Source organism: Botrytis cinerea, chromosome 11, assembly GCF_000143535.2.
Source record: "Botrytis cinerea B05.10 chromosome 11, complete sequence".
In the NCBI taxonomy this organism is placed as follows: domain Eukaryota; kingdom Fungi; phylum Ascomycota; class Leotiomycetes; order Helotiales; family Sclerotiniaceae; genus Botrytis; species Botrytis cinerea.
The window spans coordinates 483,604-496,434 of NC_037320.1; the positions used below are offsets into that span (position 1 = coordinate 483,604).

A 12,831-nucleotide genomic window follows, 5' to 3' on the forward strand; every position below is an offset into this window, starting at 1 on the left:
AAATTATTGGAAATACTTATAGCTCCGACTCGATTTGTTATTTCGCTTATATAGAGCTAACCTATCATTTCTTCTCGGGACGTTGGAACCAATATCGATGTGAACAACACTTCATCCCTTCTTCATCAACGAATCACCAGCGATCGGTTTCGATAAATGATTTGTTGCGGGTTGAAAGAATGTATCGATGCAAGTCGATACTTGTCGAAGAATACGCCCGCCCACTATTGAGGATTATCGTCACTACGGAAATCTTACGTATACCCCACAACTCAACTTGTTGGTTCTGACAAAACACCTGTTAATCTAGCTCGTTTTGATGTATACCCACGAATAATGGTAATCCACAAATTAATACGTTGGTCGAGCCGGCTGATTTGAGCGGATTCCTGTGGTCGGCATTAAATTTCGTTGGTTGAAGAGTTGTCAGCATGGATACTGGAATTTTGTGCTCCATTCTCCGCGTCAGTCATGTAGGCCAGTGATTGTCTGGGAAATCGAACAATGTCCAGAAATGTCAGAAATTTTCTAACAAGTGTTGGTGATGTTCTTACGCATGTTGGAAATGCACGTTGGAGGCTGAGTAAAATGTGAGCAGTTTCCCCGCACTAGGGTTGGGGAGGTTCATCTGTTGAGATTGTTGTTTCTTCATCTCGTCTTTTGTTTCTTATTTAATTTGTCTCCAAGTCCCCAGACATGCTGGAGTTTGTTTACGTGCAACTATCTGCTGTATCATCTTCTTCATTTTTCAATCTTGTTTATGTATAAATATTCGTTTGAACCGACCATCATGGCAACATTTTTCAAGGGAGCAGAACCTACTACCTCTAGTACGAAAGAACTTTTACCCAATCTTGTCGATGCAATTGCTGCAACGGAACCTGAAGCTATCTTTGCCGAATATCCTGTTAATCCCGTCAGTTACGAAGCTGGCTATCAAAAGTTCTCATATGGATCTCTAGCAAATGCTGCTAATGGTGTAGCTTGGTGGCTTCAAGAAAAGCTAGGCCCTGGGGAAGACTTTCCTGCCTTGGCTTACATTGGTCCTAATGATATCACCGTCAATGCTTTCTTATTGGGAGCTGTCAAAACCGGATACAAGGTGTGTAATTTGATTATTTCAAGGACATGTTTTGAAAAAGCAATTAACACATGCTGACTTATCCAGGCCCTTCTTATATCACCAAGAAACAGTATACGTGCGCAAGAGAATCTACTTATTTTTACCAAATGCAAAACTCTGGTCACAACAAGCCCCCAATCAGCTCAACTACAACCCGTGATAGCTGCTCTTTCTTCAATGGGCGTTCAAATACTCGAACTACCTAACATTTTAAATCTGACCGAAAAATCTCACGAAAAATTCCCATTCAAGAAAACTTTTGAGGCTGCTAAAGATGAGCCTTTTGTGGTTCTACACACTTCTGGAACCACAGAATTACCGAAACCTATCGTGTGGACACATGATTACATAGCTACGGCCACACAGCGGAATGAAACCCCGGCCGGTTATGTTAATCAAATGGAATTATACACCGGGTATGTGATCGATGATAACTGGATTCTATGTTTTCAAGCTAATTTTGAGTTAGAGTTCGTATCTTTAATACATTTCCAAGTTTCCATGTAAGTCACTTTGAATTGATAGTCGATTGATGCTAATCGAGGTAGGCGGCCGGTGTCTTCTTTGGTTTAATCAACGGGATATCCAGACGGAGTGTTTCCATATATCCAATAGCTGGTCTCCCTTCGGCCAGTCTTTTGATTGATGGTCTCAAGCATAATAATGCTGATATCGCGGTTCTCGTACCGCCCTACGTTGTTGATCTTGCACAAAGTAAAGAGAGTCTAGACTTCGTTGCTGCAAATTTGAAACGGATTTTCTACCTAGGAGGTGCTATTCCACCAGCCGCTGGAGATGTTATCTCTTCAAAAATCGAACTTATCGGCCACGTAGGAGCTACAGAGACGGGATTTTATCCTTCCATGAAGCCAGTCAACACGCGATCAAACTTTTGGGGTCACCATCAATTTGATCCCAGTGCAAATATATCCTTCGAGCATCAGGCTGATGATCTTTATGAAGCTGTCTGGAATAGAAACCTTGATCTTGAAAAATTACAACCTATCTTCAAAACATTTCCAAAGCTTCAACAGTGGAGATCAAAAGATCTCTACTCGCCACATCCTACAGAACCAGATCTTTGGCTTTACCGTGGTCGAGGAGATGATATTATTGTCTTCCTCACAGGAGAAAAAACAAATCCCATTTCCATGGAACATCGACTCAATCAACACCAAGATATCCGTCAAGCAATGGTTATTGGTGCATTGAGATTTCAAGCCGCTCTTTTGATCGAGCTTGTCGACCAAAAGCCAATGACTGCGACAGAAAGGGCAGAAGTTATTGAACATATTTGGCCTGCTATAGAAGATGCTAACTTGACATGTCCAGCACATGCCAGAATTGCAAAATCTCACATTCTTTTCACCGAACCAGGACGTCCAATCTTAATGTCAGCGAAAGGAACTATACAGCGAAGTCCCACGTTGAGAGAATATGCTTCCGAGATAGAGAAGTTATATATTGATGCTGATAAAATGTCTGCATACAGCGCAGGTGAGAATGATGAAAATGAAGAGCACGTAGGTATTCATGATATCGAGGCAGTACATAAACTGTTACGTCAAACTGTTCTCAAAGTCACTAAATGGGACGAGGTCAAAGTACAGGATGAAGATAATCTTTTTGTTCAAGGTATGGATTCTCTGCAAGCGTTGCAACTCATTCGACATTTAAGAAAAGCTCTAAACAAGCCTGGTCTCGCTATCTCTATCTTATACACCAATCCTTCCATTGCTCAATTACTCAAATCAATCATCGCTATGTCTAAAGATGAGTCTAGTACAAATACAATGAATACATCGATTCGTCGTCGTCAGATTGAGGAAACTCTCCAACAATACATTCAACTCGTTGATGAAATCTCTAGTGAGCATGAGCTTGTGGAAAATTCTTCCCTGGTCGATGAACATGTAGTTGTCTTGACGGGATCGACTGGTTCTCTTGGATCATATATCCTAAGGAAATTGATGCAAGATAAATCTGTATCACATGTTTACTGTTTAGATCGAACATCCTCTGCTCATTCCCGCCATCTGGAAAAGAACAAGATGAACAACGAATCCACAGATTTCCCAACTTCTAAAGTCACATTCCTCAAGACAGATCTCTCTAAGCCCAACCTCGACCTCGATGACGAAACATACAAACGGATTCAAAATTCTGCAACAGATATCATCCACAGTGCTTGGCCGGTAAGCTTTAACCTCTCTCTCGAAACATTTAAGCCACAACTCGATGGGATAATCAATCTTCTCACTTTCTTCTCCGCAAGTCCAAATCATGTCTCTATTCTATTCGTATCATCCATCAGTTCAATTCTAGGTCTCGAATCAACATCCATACCCGAGAAAATCATTGAAGATACATTGGCACCTCTTCAAATGGGCTACGCAGAGAGTAAATTCATCTCCGAACGTATTCTTGACCACGCTGCTAAGAAATTGTCTGTCGATATAAAGATTGCTCGTGTGGGTCAAATCGCAGGTCCTGCTTACACATCCGGTGTATGGAATAAATCCGAATGGATGCCTAGTCTAGTAGTTACTTCTTTCAATATGGGCTTTGTACCAGAAACCCTTGGTGGCGATGAGATGAAACTCGATTGGGTGCCGATTGATATTCTTTCATCTTCACTAGTTGGCCTCTCATTCAACAGAGATCCTAGAACCTCTGAATTCGGTGCCAGGGTATTTCATCCGTTGAATCAGAGTCCTACAGCGTGGAATGCTCTACTCCCGATTATCTTGGATACGTTAAATTCTTTGAACCCCAACTTAACTATGACGTCAGTCCCATACACCATCTGGCTTAAAAAATTGAAAGATACGACACGAGAAAGTGCGTCTAGTACTACGGAGTTGGAAGGGATATTGGAAAGGTATCCCGCGATTAAATTGCTTGGATTTTTTGAGACGTTGCCCGAGACCAAGTGGTCAGATAAAGATGTGGGGAAGGCGATTGAAGCTAGTGTGCATTTGAAGGGATTGAAGGGGATCGAGGGGGTTTGGATGAAAAAATGGGTTGAGGGTTGGATTTCGGGTTCGTGTTGAGTGATGATAGGTGATGTGCTTTTGGTGGGAGACTTGTGAGGAAGTTAGATGGGTGTTTCGGATGTGATGGGTAGGGAAAAAATATAGGACATTTTACAAAGTTGTTGAGTTCATAAGTATCCCTTCCTCAATGGCCCTGAGGATTTGTTTGGAATATCTTGATTATACGATTACATGATGTAAAACCACCAATATCAAAAATCATTCTTACTTTTGATTTTATACGTTTCATCATTATTTATGAAAAGCCATTACATTAACCCGAGGTCCATTCCGAATAACTATCCCTTCTATTTAAACAATGCAACCGACTTTCTACTATAACCCACGGTAGTAGGCCACGCACTATAGTCTGGCGCGAATAAAATCGCATCATTGCAATCACTTCCCAAACTAGTATTATTCAACCACGCCGGTTCCCAATAGTGCACTCCTCTTCCCAATCCATGAGGTACATTTCTCACCACGCTAATCACATCTTCCGTCCACTCCAACTGTCCGGCAACCGTATACGGAATCTCCGGCTCGCTACTCTCAGGAATCGGATTATATTGGCCGTCGCAAATCGCCGGATAATCCGTCTCAGCCACATGAACGGGCTTGCGATACGTTTCAGCAACCCAATGCAACGTCGTGCGAAGATTCTCCAACGTCGCCGCGGTACCATAGAAAGGGTAGAACGAAAATCCAAAAACGTCCCAAGCGGATAGCGGCACCCCGTTCGCGGTCAATGCGTCGAACCAGCGTTGTTGCAGCGTCACGTTCCAGCCGTCGTCGATGTGGATCATAATCTGCGGTTTTTGCACTCCGGCCGCGAGCGCATCGTCGACGCCTGCGCGTGCGGATTTCCAGAGCGTGGCAAAGGATGTGAAGTTCTGATGCAGCGATTTGGTGGGTTGGATATCCACGTCTACGTAGCCGACGGGCCATAACATGCCATGACGGATTTCGTTTCCTAACGCTACGATATCGAGTTTGATGCCGGCTTTCTTGAAGGATATTAATGTGTCTTTGACATATGCTCTGAGGGTTTTGGAGAGAGCTTTTAATTCTGTGGGCCATGCGGCTGGAGGAGGCTGTTTATTTGGGTCGGCCCAGGAATCCGAAAAGTGGAAATCGAGATAGATTTTGTAGCCTTGTTTTTGCATGCGTTTGGCGAGGTTGAGATTGTATGCGAGTCCGTAGGTGCCGTCGACGGGGTCGACCCATTGACGGAGTCGCACGCTGTTCATGCCGCCGTCGCCGAGAATGGCTTCGGCGGGTCGTGTGGCGTTGTGTTTGAGGGTGTCTTTGAAGATGGAGCCGCCTTGTTCGAGCATGAGGAGAGAGGATAAATCATGTCCCTTGAAAAAATATGAGGAATCTCTGGAGTTTTTGTTAGTATTTAGTTGAGAAACAGAAATGGAGATTCGTATTCGTACCTTGAATGACTTTCTGGTCTTGCCATTGCAAATGGCAAGACTGTAGTTAAAAGACCCCAGAATCTCATGATTTCTGTTATACGTATGTCTTACACACAAATAAAAGATGTAGATACTTCGAACGAACGAATAAATAAAAGACTCACAAACATCGACCGACACTGTTCAATTTATACAAATCCCCATCTCTATCCGGACAAAACCCATCTCTCCAAAACCAGCACAACATCTGCAAACCCAGCCCAGTATAGACATCTCCCCACAAGTTACAGCCCACACCACACGGCACAGCTCCGACACGATCTCAGAACCCAGCCCCCGTTCTCCGAGATCCGAATCCATCTATCTCGGCGAGGGAATTTCCCACCATACACAGCACTGTTTTGCAAAAACACGATGTGGTCATTTCATCCATTTCATCCCATTCTCCATGTTCTCCGAACGAGAGATGAGTTGTGGGGTATGTTTAATCTGCGTTGAATCTGCACCCCTCATTTGGAGTCTAGCGGTCCAATCAGAAGATTGGATGAAATGGGTGGGGATGTCTTTCTGGGGAAGCGAGGACTGCGCCGATGCATGAGCGGAGGAATGGAGGGTTAGGGGCTTGGGTTGTGGGACCGGGGGGGGTTGGCTGGGAGTCACATGGTGTGGGAAAAAAATTAATGGTCTTATTATTGTTATTGTTGTTGCTATTGTTATCGTTCGGAGATTCTGGAAAGGAAGTTGGATGTTGTTTTGGTGTGGTGTAGTGTGGTGTGGTGTGGTGTGGCGGTCAGAGTAAAGTTGGCGGGGGAGGGGAGGGGCCGAATCTTCGGGCTTCTAGTGTGCTGGGTGGATAGTAAAACAAGCGTATTCTACCACCCACTCTTGGTAATCTTCATCATTGATTTCATATTTTTGAGCCGAGGTCATTTTCCAACCAGGATGTTTTCATAGATTTAAACTGTTCTGGAATTGCTTACTTACTTGCATCATTTAATACCGTCGCCTATCATTTTTGAAAATCCATGTTGGTGCTGCGGATACTGCTCATGAAGTATAATCTGGAACTAGGGAGCGAGGTCGCGGCTCCGTTTTCGTAGCCTGTTCTAGACCTCGTCCAGATCTTTGAAAATGTTGAAATATATTTTGTTGTTGATGTTGGTGTTGGTTTCTGCCTTGTGATAAGAGAGATATTACTGGACTTTTTTTTGGGTTCATTGAGACCTTCTAGAGTTTGGTTTGTTCTGATACATTGTTGGGTGTCATTTCATGCTACTCTGGTGGATTACGCTCTTTAGTATATGCTATATACTTACTTCTATTTATGAACACTAGGCTTTATATTGAGAGAAAGTGATTTTCACCGTGGAATTAATTTGGAAATTTGGCATGTTTCAAAGCAAATTTTCTACTATAGCTGGTGAGTTCTTTCAGTCTTGAAGAGGTTCTCGTTGAAGAGCAGTATTATGTACGAAGATATCTTTTACGCAAACGGTTAGAGAAGTTCACATAAGCCAGAGTAAGTGTTTCTTTTGGCAGCTCAAATGTGCTAATGTTTGGGCCTGTGGCGAAGTGCTAACTGATAAGATTTTTATAATTTAGGTAGATTCAAATTCAAATCCATAATGGATTGACAGTTCAAAACCTTCAACTATGGAAACCAGGCCAGGCCTGAACGCAAACGGATGCCTATACCTGTGTCAGGTCGGCGTGCCTGATCTCGAAATTCAATTTCTTGTACAAGTATAGATGCTCTCCTAGCTAATTGATCAATCATACAACAACCATCACATCTGAGAATCGTTGAAATCGCAAGGATACTACCGGATTAAACTGGAGAGAGCGACAACGAGCCGAATCATTGCTTCGTAGCAAACAATCTGTTTCACTAAAAACCTCAAAATTATCGCACAATGTCTCGGTATCAAGGAAAATTTGCTGGCAGTAGCAACCAAAATTCGTCATGGGCACATTGGTCGGATAAGGATATAGGAACCATCAAACGTTTGGTAATAGAACATCCCCAAAAAGATTGGGAGAAACTCCAAAAATTGTTGAGGGATAAACGTTACCAACTCACTGCAAGTTGTGAATTGCCAGAGATCAGGGCCGAAGTGAACACTACATAGCAGAAGATCGCCGATGAGACGGTATTTGACGAACAACAATGGAGAAACTTGTGTATAGAACGGGCTTCTAAAAATCCGACTCGATTTAGATACGATGCCATTTGTACAAAATATTTTCCAGGACTTCCGATGAAAAGTCTTGAGATAAAGTACAATGAATTGGATTATCAGAAAAAAAACAAATATAAGCAAAGAATTGAGGATAGTCAACCGGAAATTAGTTCAAATACGCCACCAGGGGGGTATTCTTTGAATATGATTCCAGAAAAGAATTCTGAATACGTCTATGCTACTTGGCTCGAAGGGAAAGAGAGGAAACTGATGAATGATGATCAATATATATACACATATTTTCTGAAGCACAATTTCAAGAATCTTAGAACAACAACCATAAAGAAATTCGTCACGGTATTGAAGAAAAAAAACGCACCGGTACCTAGTTCTATTCCTGCCCCTCCTACCCTGAAAGATATCTGGTGGAATCAAGAGAATCTCGATTATCTCAGGAATATCGGGGAAAACGAACTTGACAGCGTTTTTCACGGAGACTGGGAGAAGGTGAATCAATATCGCTTCGAAAGCTTGGCATACAATCATACTATGCTCTTACAGAAGTATGCTGCTCTACGGCTTGGTAGAGTCACGGCGAAAGTTGACGCGCCGGTAAATCTTGCAAATCTCGATCAGGGGAATCAGGGGAATCAGGGGAAACAGGGAAAACAGCGGAAACAGCGGAAGCAGGGGAAAGAGGAGAAACAGGGAAAACAGGAGAAACAGGACAAAGTTTTCAAACGGGCCCATGGGCTGAAAAACATTGTGTGGGATACTGCAAATGATAATTTTGCATTAGAATACTATACATATTGTAAGGGAAAGGGATCTAGAAGTGATGAAGGGGTAGACTGCGGCGCGTTTCTGAAAGCCCATGATTTTACAGATACTTTAGCGATGGTGTATGAGCGCGGCAGCAAACTTTACAAAAGCGGAACAAAGCAAAGCGAAGAAGAGATAGACCTAAGAGCCGGACCACCGGGACAATACTTGATGGATTTGGAGGATTGGGAATTTCATAAATTCCTCTGTGATACCTCGGATAATCATCCGGGGGAAATCACAGACCTGATGAAGAATCACATGCCGCGATGTGCGAATGATCCAGCTGAAATATACAATTTACGACTGCATTTTTGGAACACGACTGGACATGAACATGTAGAATTTCCATTGAAGATCCATCAGTCTTCCACAAAACCTGATTCTAAGCTCGAGAAATCTAGTGCGAAAAAGTCATCGGCCAAAAAAACAACCGCATCAGGTAGTGGAACATCAAAGCCATCCAGTGCAAATGCATCTGTAGTAAGTGATTTTGATGAAGGAAGATGGAGACCGCTACATGTTACAGATCAAAATCCCGAGCGGCGAAATCGTTCTCGATCAAGATCCGCAGGGCCAGATCCACGAAGAAGCACATCTCTTGCGCTTCGACAAGGTTCTCAATCTAGTTCAGATGGTCGCAATGGGCGTTCAAGATCTTCAAGTAGAAGGAGAGAGCCTGATCAAAGAGACCGACGAGATGGCCCTTCTAAGAGCACTACTCGTAAATCAGCGGGTAAACGACCTGCTATACCATCTGAAGGTGGAGATGGTAAGCGAAAGAGATAGAATTGACCCGCTAAGGGATTAAAGGAAGATAGGAATTGCATGGGATAACCCTTTTTCATAGCAGTCAAAATACACTCGATTTGTAAATCTAAGATACCGCATGATTTTTGAATTCAAATTGATGAATGAAAAAACAATGCTAGAATTACGCTATAAAGCACATTGAGTGACACTTTAGACTCTTCTTTGCTAAAACCATTGTAATCACTATCATTTGTATGCATTGATCAAATGCTGCTCCGCAAAAGTCACATTATGAGTTGAAAAGCTCGAACAATCTAGACTGCTCGTTCTGCACATGAGAAATAACAAATTGTATTTGCTAGTTGCTAAGCTGGTACTCCTTCCTGTGACACACTGAGTTCGCTCGCGTAATTTAAACACATCGTACATTGTGTGTCCAAAGTGGTCGAAACAAAGTCAAGAATACAGATAAAAGTAAAAATCAACAACCAACAATCCGTCTCCGCAACCCCATCATCTAAACTGTAATACATGAAAATTCAGGAGCAACTTAATCTTAGGATCAAGGATCTTTCAGATCTGTGAGATCCAAAAATCCTCAACATCCAGATTAAGCGCAAGCATAGAATTTCGCGAATCCTCTATGAATTATCTGGAGAACTGCAAATAAGACCTTGGCCCAACTATTCGAGAAATTAGTGTCCAGACCCCGTCAAAATATCAAGACAACTCACGACAGGAAGATCGCAGCACATGTTGATTTTTCCAACATCGGCGCAGACATCACTGAAAGATTTAATATCTGTGTATGCAGCTGGTGCTGTTTGGCATTGAGTTAGTGACTTGCTATGATTATGGGAAGGGAATACATACGAGCCTCGCAGTCTAGATCAGCTACACCAAGGACATCAACGTCGCAGCATTGGGGATTACCGCTGCTGCAGATAGCATCTTGTCGAGATGTAAGGGTTGTAGGCATTGCGAGGGCAGATGCGAATAGGGCAGTCATGCTGACTATGGTGCTAATTCTTGAGAAAAACATGTTGACGAAGGATTTTGTGTAATTATTTTGGTGAAAGAAAAAGTTGTTTTCTTGAAGTTTGTTGTGATGATGAGACTGAGAGTGAATTGATGATGATTCTGAAGAGGAAACTTCTTGCACTTTATAAGTTTTCCTGAACCCTTTCCTCTTACTCCCCTGATGGTCAATATAGCCCAGCTATGTCTCAGGACAGGTACATGATGTCAGCTCATGAATTTTCTTGTTATTCAACGCAATTGTTTAACACGAGGTGATGATAGCACATAGCATGCTATACCCTATTTTTGAGAATGATATCGATAAGCACAGCAAAAGTAATGATATCCAAGGAATTTACGTGGTGATCACTGGAGAACTCGGTTATGAGAAAAGAAATATAGACCTGGATGTGGATTACCAAAGACCAATCCCATGGACTGCCATCGGTTCCTGACATACACTGCCACCAAGTACGAGCCACTTTTCGGAATGCCGAGTTCAGCTTTCCATGGGCAGAGGGCAGGAGGGAAAGGTTTACCACCCGGCGATCAGCGACTTGCAGCATGATTTATTGGTAAATATGGCTCGGGCTGAACAAAATCATCTGCGCACCAAAATGAAATATCTTTTTAAAAATTCAATTTTTAATCAACCAACCAATATTGATATTCCACTATCGAATGGATCATTCCGAAGCTCATGATTGATTGGCTGTTTGAATTTTACGTGATTCCGAACATATCGGTAGCAATTGTGGCGTATATGTTTACATGTGTTTTTCGAAGATTCTCTCGAGATTCTCTATGGTGATGTGCCCCGTGCACAGAAGTTCGTTCAGCTCAAGGACGGGACGTAGCCGTTGTGGAGAATTTATAGTACTATAGCTGCTGATGTTCAGGGGTCCGCCGTCCCCATACCTCAAATCTTGGCGCGATCATCGTGATGCATTGCCGGGATTGAAGTGTCAATCTGTCAATTTTATATTGTTATGCGACGTCTATCTTAACGACGAATGTCGAGACAGCTATAGCCTCGTGGACGATTGGCGAATGATGATGCTCAACGACTCAATTTTGATCGTTCTCGGAATATGATCGTATGATAATGAGCAAGCTTCCTGTATTGGCATAACACATCATACCATAACAAGTATTGAAGGCCTACTAGAGCACCAATGATGTTGTGTGAAGGCTATTTCTGGTATGCAGATAGAGAACCGGTTTTGTCAGAATAGAAACCATGCCTGCTTTCAAGCAAGGAAAAATCCGAAATGAAGACTCAACCGTGTGGCAAACATGCAATAGCATGTTGAACTATGGTAAAGGTCCTCAAAATGCATTTGTTGGTCGATATGTGGCAAAGCTTTTGCTCCGGTATTTTCAATGCAGGCCACATAAGAACCGTAGCGATACCCCCGATTGGTCAATTGGTGCGAATTGAGCATTCAAAAAAGGCAACTCTGCCCGAAAGATCGACATTTTCTCCTTTCTTTCGCTTACCCAGATATAGAATTCTGGAAATGGATAGGATTTGTTGGTCCCAACTAAAATGAGATATATCGTCCGCGTTAATGGTTCGTCATAGATGACAAGGTTGTATGCTGGCAAGAAACATCTTGATAAGTCGAATTTTTTCATTCGACTTACATTTGTGTGGGAAATATGATATTTTAGAACAAGTAACGACGGCAGGTCAAAGATTCGTCGAGAAGCATTTGACGTCGACGCTAGTAGTTTCGCGTGCAGTGGGTAGCTTACTTGAAAAGTCACGCATAAATCACGTGCAATATGTATATTCTTTCCTATCCATGCTAATCACCATCGTAAGATTTTTTAAACTCCAATTATATCCCAAAGAAAACCCTAGATAAACTTGGCAAACTTTGATAGAATGCATACAAAAAATGCTTCGATGCTAATGTCTAGATTTACAGGCGCTTTTATGAACAACCCGGAACGGCTACGCCCTAACGTCACTTCATCCACTCAATATCATAGAGATCGAGGTCGAAAGCAGTATCTATTTCTTCTACCTAAAGCTTTCATCATTATTCAGTACTGTTAGATAAGTAAATCTATCCCAATACCTGCAATGAAATTGACAATGTTTGGCTGAATGAATTATAAACCCGATGACCATCTACATTCAAAAAGTCCAATGTTTGTCCCCCGTTTTTCCTGTCTAATCAATGTTCCACTCTTAGATATCCAATCGCAGAGTGTTTGATATGAGCGTCATATCTATCCCTAGTATTCCTTCGCATCCGACCAAGATATTGATTCTTATTCCCAGCTCTCGTCATCTGGGTAAAGAATGCAGAGATTAGTGATGAAGTTGGAAAGATATGCCAAGGTTTATACATGCATGAGAACCAAGGAAATTTTAAGACACCTACTGTTCGACACCGTGCAGGTACTTTCAGAATTATTCTTCATACAAAACTTTGTGTAGCAACATGTGCTTCGCCATTGTGTCC

General features: G+C 42.4%; 4 protein-coding genes across 4 annotated transcripts; 2 read left to right on the forward strand and 2 right to left on the reverse strand.

The window, feature by feature from the left end:
• Window positions 1–130: 130 nt before the first annotated feature.
• BCIN_11g01420 (hypothetical protein) lies at window positions 131–4,274 on the forward strand. The gene is made up of 4 exons (XM_001556555.2): window positions 131–1,102; window positions 1,169–1,539; window positions 1,593–1,626; window positions 1,672–4,274. The coding sequence occupies exons 1-4, from the start codon at window positions 761–763 to the stop codon at window positions 4,174–4,176; spliced, it is 3,252 nt and encodes a 1,083-aa protein (XP_001556605.2). The 5' UTR covers window positions 131–760; the 3' UTR covers window positions 4,177–4,274.
• A 116-nt stretch (window positions 4,275–4,390) lies between these two features.
• On the reverse strand, window positions 4,391–6,036 carry BCIN_11g01430 (hypothetical protein). Its single transcript, XM_001556556.2, has 2 exons — window positions 5,598–6,036; window positions 4,391–5,541 (listed from the first exon to the last, which is right to left on the reverse strand). The coding sequence occupies exons 1-2, from the start codon at window positions 5,663–5,665 to the stop codon at window positions 4,467–4,469; spliced, it is 1,143 nt and encodes a 380-aa protein (XP_001556606.2). The 5' UTR covers window positions 5,666–6,036; the 3' UTR covers window positions 4,391–4,466.
• A 1,310-nt stretch (window positions 6,037–7,346) lies between these two features.
• BCIN_11g01440 (hypothetical protein) lies at window positions 7,347–9,471 on the forward strand. Its single transcript, XM_024695838.1, has one exon. The coding sequence runs from the start codon at window positions 7,838–7,840 to the stop codon at window positions 9,368–9,370; it is 1,533 nt and encodes a 510-aa protein (XP_024551634.1). The 5' UTR covers window positions 7,347–7,837; the 3' UTR covers window positions 9,371–9,471.
• Window positions 9,472–9,669: 198 nt separating this feature from the next.
• Window positions 9,670–10,562, reverse strand: Bhp2. Its single transcript, XM_001556559.2, has 3 exons — window positions 10,208–10,562; window positions 10,069–10,154; window positions 9,670–10,017 (listed from the first exon to the last, which is right to left on the reverse strand). The coding sequence occupies exons 1-3, from the start codon at window positions 10,374–10,376 to the stop codon at window positions 9,976–9,978; spliced, it is 297 nt and encodes a 98-aa protein (XP_001556609.2). The 5' UTR covers window positions 10,377–10,562; the 3' UTR covers window positions 9,670–9,975.
• Between the last annotated feature and the right edge of the window lie 2,269 nt (window positions 10,563–12,831).